General features: G+C 38.8%; 1 protein-coding gene across 8 annotated transcripts in view; it reads left to right on the top strand.

The window, feature by feature from the left end:
• Window positions 1–18,426, top strand: part of LOC143294719 (ras-related protein Rab-3) — a 40,239-nt gene extending 21,813 nt beyond the window's left edge. For 7 of the 8 annotated variants that reach the window (XM_076606143.1, XM_076606142.1, XM_076606145.1 and 4 more), the window contains 4 exons: window positions 94–318; window positions 6,078–6,196; window positions 8,243–8,367; window positions 12,716–18,426. In XM_076606143.1, coding sequence (XP_076462258.1) covers window positions 94–318; window positions 6,078–6,196; window positions 8,243–8,367; window positions 12,716–12,906 — 660 coding nt within the window. In that variant the 3' untranslated portion in view covers window positions 12,907–18,426. Of the gene's footprint in view, window positions 1–93; window positions 319–6,077; window positions 6,197–7,428; window positions 7,554–8,242; window positions 8,368–12,715 lie in introns of all 8 variants that reach the window. The other variant, XM_076606140.1, reaches the window with a different exon arrangement.
• The last annotated feature ends 128 nt before the right edge of the window (window positions 18,427–18,554 follow it).

Raw genomic sequence — 18,554 nt, 5'->3', positions numbered from 1 at the left:
ATGTTTTTCTGTCCATCTGCCTGTCTTTTTCTCAATGTGTATTTTATGACATGAATATTATTTATTGTATGTGTGCTTTTTGTGTGTTTTCAGATGGCTTCAGCAAACGATTCAAAATGGCAGAAAGATGCAGCAGACCAGAACTTCGATTACATGTTCAAGTTACTGATCATTGGCAACAGCAGTGTGGGAAAAACATCCTTTCTCTTCAGATATGCTGATGATTCCTTCACGTCGGCTTTTGTCAGCACAGTGGGCATTGACTTCAAAGTGAAAACAGTCTTCAGACAAGACAAGCGGGTCAAGCTGCAAATATGGGTATGGTTCTGTGAAACAATGCGTGCATCTGTTGGTGTGATTGTGCTTGGTGTGGAGTTTGTGTGTGTGGTGTGTGTATGTATGTATGTGTGATTGTGTGTGTGTGTCTGTGTATGCCTGTAAAAGTATACAAGAGTAAAATAAGTTTGTGTGTGAGAGAGAGAGAGAGAGAGAGAGAGAGAGAGAGAGAGAGATGTATACATCTGACCTCTGTTGTAATACTCTGTGACATAAATGTAGAGTGTCAATAATCTTATTTAAAATATAAAAAAACAAAAGGGTCCTGAGATCTTTTGTGTGACAGGTAATATTTATTTTTAAAGGTTCAAAGAAAGTGCTGTCGTTAGGATATTTCAGAAGGCAGGTAAGCTATTACCGTCAGTAACATTGATGTTTGCAATACACTTTCCCCTCAGGCAGCTGCAGTGTGAATGTAATTCATTCATTGATGAGATTGTCTATCACCTGTCAACAGACATCGGCACACTTTCCTATCCCTACAGGCTGTCCCTTCTCACCCCACCACATCTCCTGCTCTGTCATTGTCTGTTTGCCAGGGCTGGTAGTCCTGCATACCTTTTTCTTCTTCTTCTTGTTAACTGTGTGCATGAGTTCTATTCCAACAGTGCTTGGGAAGGGTAAAGCCATGGAGGACTGTGAATGTGTTTGTGGCCAAAAGCAGTCATTGTTCATTTCACTTAGTTTCCTGTGAATGTGTTTGTGGCCAAAAGCAGTCATTGTTCATTTCACTTAGTTTCCTGTGAATGTGTTTGTGGCCAAAAGCAGTCATTGTTCATTTCAATTAGTTTCCCGTGAATGTGTTTGTGGCCAAAAGCAGTCATTGTTCATTTCAATTAGTTTCCTGTGAATGTGTTTGTGGCCAAAAGCAGTCATTGTTCATTTCACTTAGTTTCCTGTGAATGTGTTTGTGGCCAAAAGCAGTCATTGTTCATTTCACTTAGTTTCCTGTGAATGTGTTTGTGGCCAAAAGCAGTCATTGTTCATTTCACTTAGTTTCTTTCACTCAGTGTACTGTCTGGATTGTTTAGCATTGCTTTGTCAGTTTGTGACACAATCACAAATTATCTACTTTAAACATGTAACAATTGATGATACTGACCTGTGTCTGTGTAGAGACTAAACTAGGTTTGCAGAAATATGCTTGTGGGCTTTTCAGGTTATGGTGTTTGTGTTCTCGGCCTTGAAATTAGTTGAATTTAGTTAAGATTTTACTTTAGATCCCAGTGAAGTGGTTTGGTCATGGAGGTGGGTTTTTCTGCAGGCGTTCCCCATGTTCGCTCATCCATGATCAAGATTCCTTTTGTCAGGAACCTGAGAGTATTGTACCATGACCAAGTGATTAGGGTTTTGTTTTTTGGGGAAGTTTGTCTCTGTCTTCTCAGTGTGTTTTAGCTGTTTCTGTTCTGTTTTCCCTTTTATAAATTCACTCTTGCTTAAACTTTTGTTTTATACGTCCATGAAAGAAAGCGTTTAATGATTTAAGTGGTTATTCAACTTCTTCTTAACCCTTTCGCTGCCAGGAGAATAAGATTTAAGTGAAATCTATTTGCCAGGGTTTTTTCCCAAAAAACGGGTATAAATTTTCCAAAAATTCTGTGCTCTTTGTTATTGGAGAAAGACCCATAAAAGTATATATTTTCTGAAAGGTAAATGAATAAAGAATACAAAACACATGCTATTTTCCCATTTTATATATTTTTAGTGACATGTTGTTGTTTTGAAATCAGTGTTTTGTTTTTTGTCACATTTTCAACTTGTTCATTACAAACATTAGTCAGGTAATTTGCACAAAAACATCATATTTTCTGGACAAATGGATATCTGCAAACACAAAATCATACTAGAACAACCACAATATATATATATTTTTTTTTAAGAGATAGATACACAATACATTGTGACTTCTCCAAGTGATAAGATGGATGTGAGGCCACGCCCCCTCAGTCTCCACCCCCTCCCCCCCTCCTCCTCACCCCTCTCACACGGTCACTTGATTCAGTTCTCATCAGACCGCGTTGGCTGCTTGCCAAGAATATCGCTCTGCTGCTAATTCGGTCATCTGTCGTCTGCTAACAGCTGTACAGCTGACATCACTCACTGACAGTTGCATCTTGGCCACTCTCTTGATTGCTCCCTTTATTTTCTATCAGATCGTCCTATAAATGTTCATCTCTATCTTCTCCTTCGAATTTAGGCTTCAGTTCTTTCTGAGCATCAGCTAAAGAAAGAAATCATTTTTGATTTAGTTCGTCACGATCGCATGTCTTGAGCACGGCGTCAGTCCGACATTTTGTTGAGCGAGCGAGGAGAGAAGTCAGGCAAACACTTGGACAGTGACCCAACCAAAACGTTCAAATAAAGGACTGCTTCATGACGTAGATGGGGTTTCTAGCTATGAATAGAATCTAGAGAGATTCCCCAGGCTAAAGCTACCACTATTTTTGCCAAGGAAGTGAATGCAAACCAGGGAAAAGTCAGAATATTTCGATGACGAGTTATCTCGTCATGCAGGCAGCGAAGCATACATGCTTGCCATGACGAGTTATCTCGTCATGCAGGCAGCCTAGGGGTTAATAACCCCCTTAGAATGACCATGGGAGAGAATCAATTCAACTGACCATGGGAGAGAATCAGCTCTCAAGCCACTCACTGATGGGCAAACCAAATTGATCCTGATTAATTCTTACTTCACTTAAAACAAAATCTTCACATAAAAATGTTTGATTTTTTTTTCTGTTTTTTCTTCTGTTTTTTTCTCCTATTTTAAGATTGATGTGAGCTGCTGCATATAAAGTCATATTTTTAAAAAGTAACTTACATGTATTTAGATTATTACATTTTTTTAAAATACACGTACTTGTGCAGAAATGTACCTTGAGGCTTATCAGAGGCAGCAAACATATAAAGACCAAAAGCATTAATGGCAGGATATGGCAGGAGCAGAGGATTAGATAACTTTTGATATGGCCACCAACATGTTCCAAACTGATTATTTTATGAATATGATATAAAGATAATGATTCTGTATACAATATTAAAAAAACCACATTTGATCTGAATAAGAATATGGAAATGCTAATTGTAGTAATTGTGAAACCTTTAAGTAGTTTCAGCCTTGTGAAGTTTGCAGCATATGCATTCATTCACACCTGAAGGTTTCTGTATCTGTTGTATCAATTTTTGATGATGATTTAAAAAAAATTTTTTTAAAGGATTGTAGATTTTGTCAGCATGTTGCACAGTATCAACAGTAATTGTTATGAATATACTTGGATACATACAACAAAATGTTGTGTCAGTATGGGAAGTTATAACGTATACTGAGGATGAAAGTTTTTTTTTATATTTAAATTTTTTTTTTTTTTTAACCTTTGTAAAGGGATCTTTTATGCAGCTAAAGAACTAAGCTAAAATGATTGCAGTAAGAAGCACCCAACTACTCAAAACATGGGATTGCTTCAATGTGTGTGTGTGTGTGTGTGTGTGTGTGTGTGTGTGGCTTTCATGTGTTTTCTTGGAACACACAAAATTTTACGAAACATAACTAAACAGAAAGACAATAAAGGCTGGTTTTGTACATGTGCATGTGTGTATACGTATGTGTGTACACTCATGCAGGCTTTTTAAAAGGACTGCTTTCTTTTTTCAGAATAATGTTTTTGGTTTTTTTTTAAGTTGCATGCAGTATTTTTTTAAAAAAAAAAAATATTATTATTTTTTTTTTTTTATTAATTGAAGGTACAACCTTAATTAGCACTAGTTATTAGAGTGAGGTTATTGTTTATAAAGTTTTAAAGAGTGAAGTGAAAAGGGATGTCCCATCGTCTCTGTGCTGCCTATGAAGATTGCAAGGCTGTAGTTGTGCTGAAGTCTTGTTGAATTATGCAACATTCCGAGGCTTGCCTGATGGACGCAGTGCAAGCTGCTGCCCCTGAAGGGGTCCACAGCAGGGTTCAGTGGGTGGAGGCTTTCTCCTGACAGATCGATTTTTACCTGACAAGAGAAAGGAGACTGCATGGATGCATTCATGTGTGTGTGTGTGTGTGTGTGTGTGTTGTGTTGTGTTTGTGCACGAGAGCATGTGGCAATTTCGAGTCCTGTTTTATTGTTTTATTTTAGATTAATTGACAGATTGGAGGACTTTTAGCATTTTTGTTGTGCTCTGTCTGTACGGTCTCATACATTTAACTGGTTCTTTTTTCTGTGCTATAAAAGCAAGGTGAAAATATCTTCATCTTTTTGTTTGTCAGTGACTAGCTTGATGATGCAGTTTGTGGAGAGAAACAATGATTCTGACATTCCAACATGTAATTTATATATATATTTATTATATATATTTATGTAGGCATGAATTTACAGATACGTTCTCTCTCTGTGTGTCTCTTGTCTCTCTTTCTCCTCTCTCTCTCCCTCCTCTCACTCCTCTCTGCATCTTTCTTTCTCTATCTCTGCCCCCCCCCCCCATCACCCTCCACTCTCTCTCTCTCTCTGTCTCTCTCAGTGAACCAGTCTGTCACCTGACAGGCTGTGCATGACAGAACAATCACACTTCCAAAGCATCAAAGCTAATTCAGAAAAAAAGGAGAACTGTCATTTTTTTATTTAAATTTTCTTTCCCCTTTCCATTATCAAACTTTGTTTTTCTTCCAATGTCCATTCCTCAGCAAGAGATCAATATTGTTCCTGTGTTTTTAACAGCTCTCTCTCTCTCTCTTACACACACACACACACACACACACTCACACACATGCGCGCATGCTCGCATATATATATACACACACACACACACACACACACACACACACACACACACACACACACAATGCTTTTTTATCTTTTTAACCCAGCATGAAGTACAAGCAGCAGCAAGATTTCCCTAGGCCTGCTAAAAAGTAGTTAATGTAGAGCAGCAGTTTGAATGTCAAATGGAGCCATAATGCCCCGCAGGCAGGCAGGCAGGCAGGCAGGCAGACAGGCAGGCCTGGCCGGTAGTGATGCAGGGAACACTTGTGTAGTTGTCGGGCAGAAGGAAACTAGGCTGCATTATTGATGAGGCAGCAAGCTCACGTTCCTTTGATTGTCCTATTTAGGCTGGGAGACCCTGGCTGCCTTTGCCCTTTGGTATTTCCCGGCTGAATGTTATTACATCATTTATTTGTTGACTGCTGTGTCCTCTCTGTTGTGTTTGGGTGATGATTAAAGGGTATGGGTAAGCTTTGGCGTGTTTTTGAGACCAAACTGGATGTTTTTGGATAGTGTGGTTAGAAAATTAAGGCGTCGGCTGAGGATGCCTGCAGACACTTGAAACACTTGTCTGCTCCTGCACTGCCCTGAACATAATAGGATACGGTCTTTTCTTTTTATTGACTTTGACCATATTTACATGTTCTTTTTTGTTGTTGTTTTTCTGAATCACCTATCATTTTTGTCACCACATATCCGCACACCAGTGGATCATTTGTTTAGTTTTTAAAAGTATGAATTAGATTTTAAGCCATGTTTGATTATTACTCAAAACTGAATGTGCAGTTTTTCTCTTCTTCCCCTCATTGTGTGTGTATGTATACATGTGTTTGTGTGTGTTTGTGTGTGTGTGTGTTTGTGTGTGTGTGTGTGTGTTTGTGTGTGTGTGTGTGTGTGTGTGTGTTCCCTGATATACATGTGTGTGTGTTCTCTAAGTCTGAATCATTAAAGAAAAGTTAGTGATTGTGAGGGACGATGTTTTATTTCTTTTTCAGGACACAGCGGGCCAGGAGAGGTACAGAACAATAACGACAGCCTACTACCGTGGTGCTATGGGCTTCATCCTCATGTACGATGTCACCAATGAGGAGTCCTTCAATGCTGTGCAGGACTGGTGAGCCCACCTGACTTTCGGTCTCATGCTGTGTGCTGTAATGGTGTGTGGGTGTGTGTCATTGTCTGTGTGAGTGAAAGAGGTGGTGGGGGAGTAAGGAGAAGCTGAGAGCTGGGGTGTGTGGTAGATAAGGGGTGTGTGGTAGATCAGGGGTGTCGCCATGTGAGTTATGTGGACGCTGTCCATTAAAGTGTATTGCAATGCTTCAGAGGTGTATGTTTTGACAGCTTTATGCAAAAATAAGTTACAACCAGGTCACATTTTTATTCTGTTTATCATTGTGTATGTGTGTGTGACTGTGAGTACATTTGGTAAGTGGGTGAAAAAGTAAGAAACAGTTAGGGATGTTATGTTGAGTTCTTTTGAAATTTCAGAACTTGGCAAGTCAGCCTTAAGGATTTGATGTGAATTGAGTGAGAACGGGATCAAATGAATTACAATATGACTGTAGCCATATGGCATAACTCTTAAAACACAGCAGTATAAAAAGGTGTGTCAGGCCACAAAAGGATAGTGAGAGAGACAAAGCAGAGTTCTAAAAAGGAAATGAAAATTGTACAGAAGAGCAAACATTCGTTGAATAGAGAGACTCATGATCAGGATTTTCAATATGACTGAATTCAAAATTGATGTACTTTCAAATGGCCTCCTGACATCACTACTTTCTCCTTTTCACAGTCACAGGTAACATAGCCACCAAAAAATATCTCCCAAGCAGAAACATGATACAGATTATTATTGTCAAAAGAAGGGAAAAAGCATTGGTTTCTTTCATGTTAGTGTGTTGAAGTCTTGATCTGATTTGGAATTCCTCAGTTGCACTGTCGGTGTTAGAGGTTTTAGCAGACCTTGCTGTTTCTGTTACTTTTGTATCATCATCATTTTGATAATGAATTTGACTTCTCATTCCTTTTTCAGTGACAGGGGTAGTGAAGGATTGAAAGAAGTGTGGGTGTTTGTGTGTGTGTGTGTCTGCATGCATGTGTGTGTTTATATGTTCATAATAATATTTGTGTAATCAGATCATACTGGTAGTATGAACAATCTTTGAATCAATAGATTTGATGGATATTGACATTCTTTTTCAGAGTCTATGTAACAGATGTTTTTTATGTTGTCATGAACAAAAGTGCATCAGTAAGACATGAAGTGTGTCTTGGCACACTGCCATGTGTGTGGACATCGCCCAGCACACAGGATGACTGTGTTGTAGCCAGCTGTGGTGTGGGCAGGTGTACTCAGATCAAGACCCACGCTTGGAGCAGTGCCTGTGTAGTGCTGGTGGCCAACAAATGCGATCTTGAAGATGCCAGGGTGGTGAAGCAGTCTAGGGGCCAGGATTTGGCTCAGGAACTAGGTAGTTGGGCTGACTCCAGCCTTGCTTAAGTGTCAGGGTCGGGATGTACTCTTTTTTTCTCTCAGACATTTTCATGTTCTCTCTTTTTAGCTCAGCAGTTTCCTGGTCCGGTCCTTACCCATGTTTACTTAGTGTACAGATGGTTTTCTGGTGTTGGGTATTGGTTGTAGTGAAGTAGTTTATTTCTTTCCTTCTCACAGTTTACCCTTGGAATACGGGACTGATTTTTATATATGTGTGTATGCTGCATCATTTTGCTTTTATGTGTGTGTGTGTGTGTTGTCAGCCATACTCCTGCTGTGTTGGTGATCAGTTTAAAAGTGAATGGTGAGGACTGTAACCTGATCATCAAAATGGGGTAATGGGGGTAATGGCTGTACTCAACACACACACACACACATCACAAAATTGTTTGTGAAGCATTCCCATCCTGCTGCTTTCCAGACATGTTCTATTGTTATTTTCACCCAAATGAAAAAATAACATGTGCGCTATGCCGTATATAATCTTGATTTCCCCTTTTTTCCCTTCCCAGCATTTTACAGGGTTTAGGGTTTCCATCCCAAATCTCCCCAGTCATGTGTATTTGTGAAGAATAACAAAGCAGTCCCCTGTACTAACGGTGTTGTGCATGGGTGGTGTGAGTGAGGTTCTCACCTGTGGCCTATGTGTGGTGGTGACGGTTGCAGGTGCACACAGATCAAGACATACTCGTGGGATAACGCCCAGGTGGTGTTAGTGGGCAACAAGTGTGATTTGGAAGACGAGCGGGTGGTGTCGGCTGAGCGCGGCAAACAGTTGGCCGACCAGCTAGGTACACAGAGCTAACTGCCTGCATGCCTCAGTCACTGTGTTGTGTGACTTGTAGAAGGGGGTGACTTTTTGTTCAGAGTTGAAGGGGTGTTTCTGCTGGGGTGACTTTTTGTTCAGAGTTGAAGGGTTGTTTCTGCTTGGGTGACTTTTTGTTCAGAGTTGAGGTGTTGTTATTGTGGGGGTAACTTTTTGTTGAGAGTAAAGGGTTGTTTCTGTTGGGTAACGTTTTGTTGAGAGTGGAAAGGTTGTTTCTGTTGGGGTAACTATTTGTCGAGAGGAAATGGTTATTTCTATTGGGGTAACTTTTTGTTGAGAGTGGAAGGGTTATTTCTATTGGGGTAACTTTTTGTTCAGAGTAAAGGGTTGTTTCTGCTGGGTAACTTATTGTTGAGAGGAAAAGGTTGTTTCTGTTGGGGTAACTTTTTGTTGAGAGTAAAGGGTTGTTTCTGTTGGGGTAACTTTTTGATCAGAGTAAAGGGTTGTTTCTGTTGGGGTAACTTTTTTTTGTTAAGTGTAAAGGGTTGTTTCTATTGGGTAACTTTTTGTTAAGAGTAAAGGGTTGTTTCTATTGGGTAACTTTTTGTTGAGAGTGGAAGGGTTATATTTCTGTTGGGGTAACTTTTTGTTGAGAGTGGAAGGATTATTTCTATTGGGGTAACTTTTTGTTCAGAGGAGAGGGTTGTTTCTTTTGGGGTAACTTTTTGTTCAGAGTGGAAAGGTTATTTCTGTTGGAGTAACTTTTTGTTGAGAGTGGAAAGGTTGTTTCCGTTGGGGTAACTTTTTGTCGAGAGGAAAGGGTTGTTTCTGTTGGAGTAACTTTTTGTTCAGAGTTGAACGGTTGTTTCTGCTGGAGTGACTTTTTGTTGAGAGTAAAGGGTTGTTTCTGTTGGGGTAACTTTTTGTTAAGAGTAAATGGTTGTTTCTGGTTGGGTAACTTTTTGTTAAGAGTAAAGGGTTGTTTCTGTAGGGAAACTTTTTGTTGAGAGTGGAAGGGTTATTTCTGTTGGGGTAACTTTCTGTTGAGAGTAAAGGGTTGTTTCTGTAGGGACACTTTTTGTTGAGAGTGGAAGGGTTATTTCTGTTGGGGTAACTTTCTGTTGAGATAAAAGGGTTGTTTCTGTTGGGGTAATTTTTTGTTGAGAGTGAAAGGGTGATTTCTGTTGGGGTAACTTTTTGTTGAGAGTGGAAGGGTGATTTCTGTTGGGGTAACTTTTTGTTGAGAGTGGAAGGGTGATTTCTGTTGGGGTAACTTTTTGTTGAGAGTGAAAGGGTTATTTCTGTTGGGGTAACTTTTTGTTGAGAGTGGAAGGGTGATTACTGTTGGGGTATCTTTTTGTTGAGAGTGGTTGAGAGGAAAGGGTTATTTCTGTTGGGGTAACTTTTTGTTGAGAGTGGAAGGGTGATTACTGTTGGGGTAACTTTTTGTTGAGAGTGGAAGGGTGATTTCTGTTGGGGTAACTTTTTGTTGAGAGTGGAAGGGTGATTTCTGTTGGGGTAACTTTTTGTTGAGAGTGGAAGGGTGATTTCTGTTGGGGTATCTTTTTGTTGAGAGTGGTAGGGTGATTTCTGTTGGGGTAACTTTTGTTGAGAGTGGAAGGGTGATTTCTGTTGGGGTAACTTTTTTGTTGAGAGGAAAGGGTTATTTCTGTTGGGTAACTTTTTGTTCAGAGTATGGTTATTTGTCTATCGGTTGTGTTGTCTTTTTCCATCCCCTTTATTATTTAGAATAGTACCTTTGATAAATTGATATTTATTTATATGTTAATGCTGTCAGTTTCTTTTTCTACCCATAGGATTGGTTTTTTTCGTGGCTGGTTTGTGTCACTGTCCAGTCACAGAACACAGACCAGCATAACTTCATGCACTGAACTGAACCAGTTGCTCAAGTAGCAAGCACTGTTAAGTGTGTGTGTTTCTGTCTGTCTGTCTGTCTTGTCTCTTTCATTTAAAATTTTTTTTTTAAATCTTTATTATTTTGATATTTAACAATGAGAAAGGGTTGAAGTTATTAATTTAGCTTTGGCAGACTTGTGAGAGATGAGTTTTCTCATCAAGTTTAAGTGCGAGATAAAGCAAATTAGCAGTGTGGTCAGTATTAACAAAACCGATGTCCGCATTTCAGTGGGGTATTTTATATTAACAAATCATCATTTTTTTCATGAATAGTTATTGGTTAATGTTTATACTGGTAATGTAGGCTGGTAAAGTGGTATTAAAGCAAGCATAAAGTACATGTGAGCTAAGTCAGACCTTATTTGCCATTTTGGGGTAATTTCTGATGGCAGTTAATTCATGCAAGTAACGTAAATGGCCACAGTTGGCTTATCAAAGCAATGGAAGGTCACACACACACACTCTCTCTCTCTCTCTCAAACACACACACACACACACACACATACACACTACACACAGGATTGCATTTTAGATTTTACTTCATCTGTATCCATCTATATGTCTATCTGTCTATCTGTCTTTCTATGTATCTATCGATAATCTATCCTTTATCACTATCAGTGAAATGAAATTAAAAGGAGTGAACACATGCACAAAGATTCAGAGATGATTAACCTTGTATTATCTTTTGGAGGATGTAAACCAGAACTCAGATGGATGAAAATGACATAATAGCAATTATTCAAACAAAAACTAAAAAGGAGCCGTGTGTGAATGCTCACACTCAGTCATACTCACATCCTTCACATGCACAAATAGATTTCTACACAGAACTCATGCAAACACACCTGACCTCGTAGATAAGTGCATGTATGCAGTAACATTAATATCACTTTGATACAATCAGCAACAGAAGGAAATTATGTGGAGAGAGAATGTGGATATGATTTTAAGGCCATCTGCAAAGTGTGGGTTAGAATTTAGTTATGAAAGAGGAAGACCTGTACAGTGCTGCATCAGAATGCTTTTAAACAACATCAAATCATATTTAACAGTATTTTATTGATAATACTGGATTATAGGTGCACGATTTGCATGCATACACTTTCACACACTCACAGTTTGCATACATGAACACTGAAGATGAGAGAGAAATGTTCTCAGGAACAAAACAAAGGGTAATAACTCTTCACAACACTCCATCAAGATTGCTTCATGGGGTGCAAGTGTATCCAATTATTTGTTATTTTCAGTTGTCAGATGACTGTGTCATATCATTGTTTTATCATTTAAATCATTTTGAGTTTTAGCAGTTAAGTAGTCTTGGTTTAGGACAGTCTGATATCAATAGTTCTGTTGTCTGATTGGAGCATAAGAGGGAAAAAGTCTTTACCAGCACTTGTTCTTTGTTCATTATTTGTCAGCAGCAAAACAGGAATTTGGAATCAATAGTACTTGAAATGATCTATGGCTCTTTGTCGTCATGCCTTCATGTAGGTTTCTGTCTATAATGTTCGGTGATGGTTTGCAGGGTTTTTTTTTTTTTAGGAGGGAGAATGGATATTCAAGTTAGAAAATCATCATGATCATGGAAACATGAATGTTAAAACCTTGATGGATACATTCATGAAATTTGTCTGCATTATAGAATAGTTAAAAATGTAAATAGAGATCAAAACGAGCCACCTTATTTATTTATTGATCAAGTGGAAGTGTTATACCTAGCACACAGATCAGTTTGACCAAAAAACCCAACTCTCTCTCTCTCTCTCTCTCTCTCTCTCTCTCTATATATATATATATATATATATATTTCTGTTATATTATTTTCTGTTTCAGAACTTGCTAGTATGTAATCACTTGCAATTTGCGCACAATCAAAGTTTTGTGTGTTTCTATATAGTTTGATGTGGTTTTGGAACATCAGCAGTTCATTGTCCAGATCTTGGTCACTTGCATCCCTGTATATGTTAACAACACATTAACAGGAAAAGCACTTGTGTCTTACTTTGACTGGAAAAATATTTGTCTTCTTGATTTGTATATCTTCTCATTGTGTGTGTGTGTGTGTGTGTGTGTGTGTGTGTGTGTGTTCAGGGTATTATTTGTGTATGAGAACATGTTTTGTCTGCTGGCAACTTTATTCATTTTATTATTGTTGTTTTTAAATAATGGGCTGGCTTTGTTTTCATTCATAAAAATGCTTCATGCATTTATAGTTTGGTGAGTGGCTGTACCTCATGATGGCATCTTATATAATTTTCTGGATATTTATAATAGTTCATTATTATTGCTTTCATTTTCAGACAAAATCATCACTGATGTTAACGCTTGCTGTCAGCACTTCAGGATACACTTTTATTATATTTGTTCTGAGTTATGAGTTCATAATGAATGTATTCCTGTTCATGCAGTCATCATTCTCTAAAAGTCCTACGGGTAATGGGGCTGTGCAGGTTTGGAGTTCTTCGAGACGTCTGCCAAGGAGAACATCAACGTGAAGGCGGTGTTTGAGCGGCTGGTGGACATCATCTGCGACAAGATGTCAGAGTCCCTGGACTCGGACCCTACCCTGGTGTCCAACACCACCAAGGCTACGCGCCTGACGGAGAACCCCAACATGCAGAACAACAACTGCGCCTGTTGACAGCCTTCCGCCCCCCAACCCCCGCCGACCCTTCACCCCCAACCCCCCAGCCACACAGTACTGGCCCCACCCCCCCAGGCCCCCATCCTGGGAAGGGTTTGTCATGGCAACATCCAGTCACTCCATTCTGCCCACCAGTTTCATTCAGTCCGCCAAGCTTCTGAGGTTTCTGTGCAGACGGTCTGCCACACACCACCATCTGACAAACAGCTTTGCTCCCTTCTCCCCCCTCCCCCTTTCTGCCTGCTCCCCCCACCCCCCTTGCCCCCACCACCATTTCAACATCATTGGTTGCATGGAAAGTTGGGGAGATCTATTACAAGTTTGGGCCAAACTCATTTTTTCCATTAGACATGAAATAGGTGACTGCTGAATTGGTTCTGTCAAACTGTAGGCAGTTTTGTTGTGTGTCACAGGACACATTACCTCATTGTCCCTCCTATTTGAAAGGAAATGTGGGAACTACCATATCCTTCAGGTTGTAAATTGCCTCTGTGATTGTGCTGCAACTCTCAGTTTTACAAAGAAACCACAAACAAATATAAACCACACACACTGCAAGCTGTGATGACATAGAAACTAATACTTAGGTTTATGACAGAAATAAACATGGTAATGTGATAACAAATATAAACCACACACTGCAAGCTGTGATGACATAGAAACTAATACTTAGGTTTATGACAGAAATAAACATGGTAATGTGATAACAAATATAAACCACACACTGCAAGCTGTGATGACATAGAAACTAATACTTAGGTTTATGACAGAAATAAACATGGTAATGTGATAACAAATATAAACCACACACACTGCAAGCTGTGATGACATAGAAACTGATACTTAGGTTTATGACAGAAATAAACATGGTAATGTGATAACAAATATAAACCACACACTGCAAGCTGTGATGACATAGAAACTAATACTTAGGTTTATGACAGAAATAAACATGGTAATGTGATAACTTGCTGATAATGTGATAACTTGTTTAAGACGTCTGCTTGGTGCAAATGAAACTTCAGTCATACTTTGATACTGAAATAAATAGACTTTAAAAAAAAAAATTTTGCTACATTGATAAAGCTTTTGAAACCTGCAGAGCATGCATTGCTTATGCCTTAAACTGGCCATCACCCAGATAGCAGTAGTCAAGAGATAATGTAAATCAATAAGACAATCAGAGAGAAGATGAAAAAAGAGGAGAAAACAACTGATGGAATATGGAACAGTGTGTCAGGGGTACAGTTGTTCATCATAATAATGATTCATTGTGGTGCACAGTCTGTGTCACAGTGACACATGCACACGCGCACGCAACACACACACACACACACACACACATCATCATCACTAAATGAATGAGTCACACTTATACATGCTTGATCATGTGACTCGACCTTCAATCATGTGATACATAAATCAAGGCTGACAATTAATATTGTCATGGATGATTGTTTTGTGAGCTTGTCAGCAAGCATGTTTGTGTGTTTGCAGAAGCGTTGGCATGTTAGTAATGTGTAAGAGATCATAAAGAGAAGAACATTGAATCAGTCAATGCTTCTAGACCGCTGATCAGCCATCAGACATGTCGTTGAGCAGGCCGTTTCAATCCAGTAGCATCACCTCCCTTAAGCTTTTTTGTGCCATGAATTGAGCAGCAAACACGCTTGACAACTGTTCACCTGCCTTCACCAATCTTCAGTCTTAGTTGAAAACACTGGCTCATACCGTTCAGGCAGGCAGATTCTTCACTGCACTTGGCAAACTGTGTGAGCTGAAGATAATGCTTCTCTGAAAATGACATCAATTTGTTTTGAAAGACAGTCAAACATAATAGAGACTTTTAATGAGTCTGTTAGGGACAGTTTGAACTTGAGCTGTCTGTTGCCTGAATTGTGCAATCCGCATGCATTCTGTTTACTGTTAGATGTAGTCACATTCATGTTGGCAGAACATATGCTGCATGCATGATGTGGCTTGTGGCAACAGACTGCAGTTGAGGTCTTTATGCCACTGTATTTCAATGAGTAACAAAAACTGACAGTAGGCTTATGATGTTAGCCAACAACTCTCACACCCATGGGGATGGGGGGTGGGGGCTATAGGGAGGGGGCAGTATCATGGGAAAGCTCATTTATAACCTGAAAAATATGGTAGTTACAAAATCTGTTATTGAGCAGTTGGTGTATCTCCAAGGTTTTATTTTCTTCCCTACAGCCAGAAAGGAACTTTTTGGAACTTAATTAAAAAATGTCCCTTTTTTTCCATTGTTTTCCTCTTTTCCTTTTCCTTTCTCTTTTCAGGCAATTTACTGTGTTCAAGGATGTATTTGATCTGAAGGGAAAGTTTTGTTGTGCTGGGGCCATTACTGCAAATTGAAAAGTAACGCAGTTTATTACAATGACGAGATACGCAAGTGTGTGATAATTTAGATGTTGCTCATTAGTTTCTAGTCATTCTCTTTCAGTTCACTTTACATTGTTTACCATTTTATGTTTTATTTTATGTTTTCACATATTTTTTGCATTCCGTGACTTTTGAATTTTAGGCAAAGGTTTTGGGACTTTTTCCCTTTTTATGCTTTTGACCATTCCAGTAAATGATAGGCATTCTACAGTTATACATCTTTAGAAACTAGCCATTCCATGATCCATTGAAAGTTGTTGTACACCTTTCCATCCTGAAAGTCTGGTTTTGGAAAGGAGACAGACGGTTCCCAGTAGAGGTGTTTGGTTAAGTAGATTGAGCTGTGGTCAGCTTGGCTGTCTGTAGCTTTCTGTACAGTTGTGTAGCAGTGTATAGGAGTTGTTTGACTACTATTTATGCCTGTCTGTGGGAGGCGCTCACACGTTTCTGTCCTGTTATTAACAGTGAGTGAATTTGTGATTATTTTGGAAGACTTTTTTGTGATTCCTTTTGCCTTCCCCCCCTCTGTACAATAGTCATTGTGTTAATTAACTGGAAGTCTGTTTGTGTGTGCGTATCACTGCGGTCTGTGATGTTTTAGTTATGTTTCTAGTTGTTTGATGCTGGGGAGTATGGGGACCACTACTTGATGAGAAACACAAATGTTTAGGTACCATGCACAACTGGTAAGACTTTTAACAAGTACCTTGGTGAAAATTGTAGCTTTAATGTGTTGGATGAGGTACAGTTTCATTGTTTATCTGTTCGCTCTCCCAGCTTGCATTTGCTTGATGCAGGACAGTATCAGATTCTGTTTCTATGGATCTGTTATTTCATATTGGTTCATTTCATGCAGAAAAATAAGGTGATTGGAGGGTTAATAAAATAGATTTATGTTGTAAGCTTTGCACGCGCACTCGCCATTTGCACTCACATGAGTTTGGACACATACATGCACACACCGAAATAGTTTACACACATACATTCATTGTTAACAAAAGATTACTGAATCTATTCTTCATCTCCCGCACAGTCATTTTGATAGTTCTTTTTTTTTAATGAAAGAAAACCTTGTTTTTAAAGATTAAACAGTTTAGTGGGGGAAAGTGTGGCATGAGTTTCACCTTGTCAGCAAGTTTTGTCCGATCATCTGTTAGAGTGGTGCATGGAGGAAGCTGTACACTGTGATTCTGATACCTGTTGCATTTACCAGCTGTACTATAGATCTCTGGCAATGTGGAATTATGGGGTGACAATTTCCTTTATCACTCTTTATTTCTTGTTATATTTTTGGTGGATATGATTATTGTGTCTTTTGTGTTTGGAGTGAGTGGATTTGTAATTTGTTTAATGTTAACAGCTTTTTTCATTTGTATTCTTGAAGCTGCTAACTTATGTGCAATGATTTACTTTCTTTTGTCTCTCTCACACACATACACACACACACTTCTTACACATATACACATGCTGTTGATTGATTTGATATGTTTATGTGGTACAGTGCAGTTCACAATAGTTTCATTAAAAATATTCACTTGAGCTTCTCATGATGAAAAGCATTGTTAACCTTTTCATTGTTTTCCAAAAGAATTGTTAGTGCAATATCTTTGTTGGCTTTTAACGCTTTTCTGTTTCTAGCACTACTATCTCTGTGCTCACCACATTTTGTCAGAGTTGTAAGTGGAAGAAAGAAGATTGTAATTACACGATCAGTTTTATTTATTTAAAAAAACAATAATATTTTGTTGTTTCTTCTGTTGACTCGAGGCGGGGGATAAAAAAAATGAAGAGAAGAATGCAAAACTTCGTGTAGGATTATTTTACCATGATTTCAAAAAGTTTGCTTTTCCTTCCTTACTCATATGATCATGATAAATGATTTGGCACAAGTATCTGTTCATGTTTGAACTAAGTGTTGCATAATAGAAGTGGAAGAAATGACTTTTCTTTTTTTAATAGGGCTTACATATTGTCAGATACAGAAATTATTGAAATCTAGTAGAGGCTTGTGTACCTATGCATTTGCAAAAATGCATGCCTTTTTTCATTTGGTTTTGATTTGATAATTATTGTGTGATATGTGTTGAAGTTCTGCATCTTACTTATTGTTAAAGTATGGCCAAGAATCATTATATGACCTTTTATTACTACTCCATGGGTAATAAAGCCATTATTTTTGTTGTTGATTTTTGGCTAAAAAAGTTCATGAAACTGTCGTAATTTCTCTCATCACAAGATGGTGATAAACCAACATTTCATTTTAAGTTGAAAAATAAAAATCATTGCACTTTGGGTACATGCATTACCTTGCCAGTTTTTTTCCAGTGGAAGTTTGGACGCAAATCTACATATAGATCTGACAATACTACTTCAAGTATCTTCACTCATTTGTCTCTCTGTGTTGCTTCAGCCCATCCCTGTGTATCATTTCACTCTGATCAAGAGATCTGAGGACAAGGCAACCGCTTTATTGTAAAATAAGTAGACTTAGAGGTCGGTGTGATCTGTGCACAGGTTGCAGAATACACACGTTAGGATTGGTGTATAAATGCAAGAGAGTAGAGACTACAGCATCTTTTGTTTCAAACACCAAAACAATAGGTTTGGAGTGTGTGAGAGATGAACAGGCCTAGAACCACAGACTGTAGCTGTTTCAGTTCAGAGCGTGTGCAAATGTTGTGAAGTATAATGTCCATGGCTGTCCAGATGCATCATTGTTACTGACACACCAAGCATAACCAATCTCTCCTTTACAAAGAAACAGGGGGTTGAGGTGATCAGGAGACAGTAGCCTGTACATATTTAAGCACCAGGACTTGTCAGCCTAGGAATTGGTGATTGTCTTAGCTGTGGTTTCAGTTGTGTCTGTCAGTTTTCCAGTGTATGAACAGAGAGCTGTGAAGAGTTGGAGGGTTTAGCTGTTGGGGGGCCAGCAGCAGGTGTGTTTGCCTGTGTGTGTGACTGTTCAAGCTGCTGGCCTTGTAGAAAGGATGACATCCATGGTTTCAACTAGTAGGAGTATGTGTCAGTAGCGACCCCTGTTTTAACAAGTATTCACTGTCCTTGTAGATGATCTAACATTAAAACTAATAAACACATTACAGCTGATTTGCCTGTGTTGGTTTTTTGTGGGCAGCTCTTTCAGTATGACAAAGAACTGCTTGTAATGCATGTTTCATGAACACCACAAGAGCGAAATTGTGCATTCCAAACAGTTCTTTGTTATATTGATTATT

This window comes from Babylonia areolata, chromosome 20, assembly GCF_041734735.1.
Source record: "Babylonia areolata isolate BAREFJ2019XMU chromosome 20, ASM4173473v1, whole genome shotgun sequence".
NCBI classification, from domain to species: Eukaryota; Metazoa; Mollusca; class Gastropoda; order Neogastropoda; family Buccinidae; genus Babylonia; species Babylonia areolata.
Note: the sequence above shows the minus strand (reverse complement) of the source record. Positions and strands in the feature narration are given on the sequence as shown.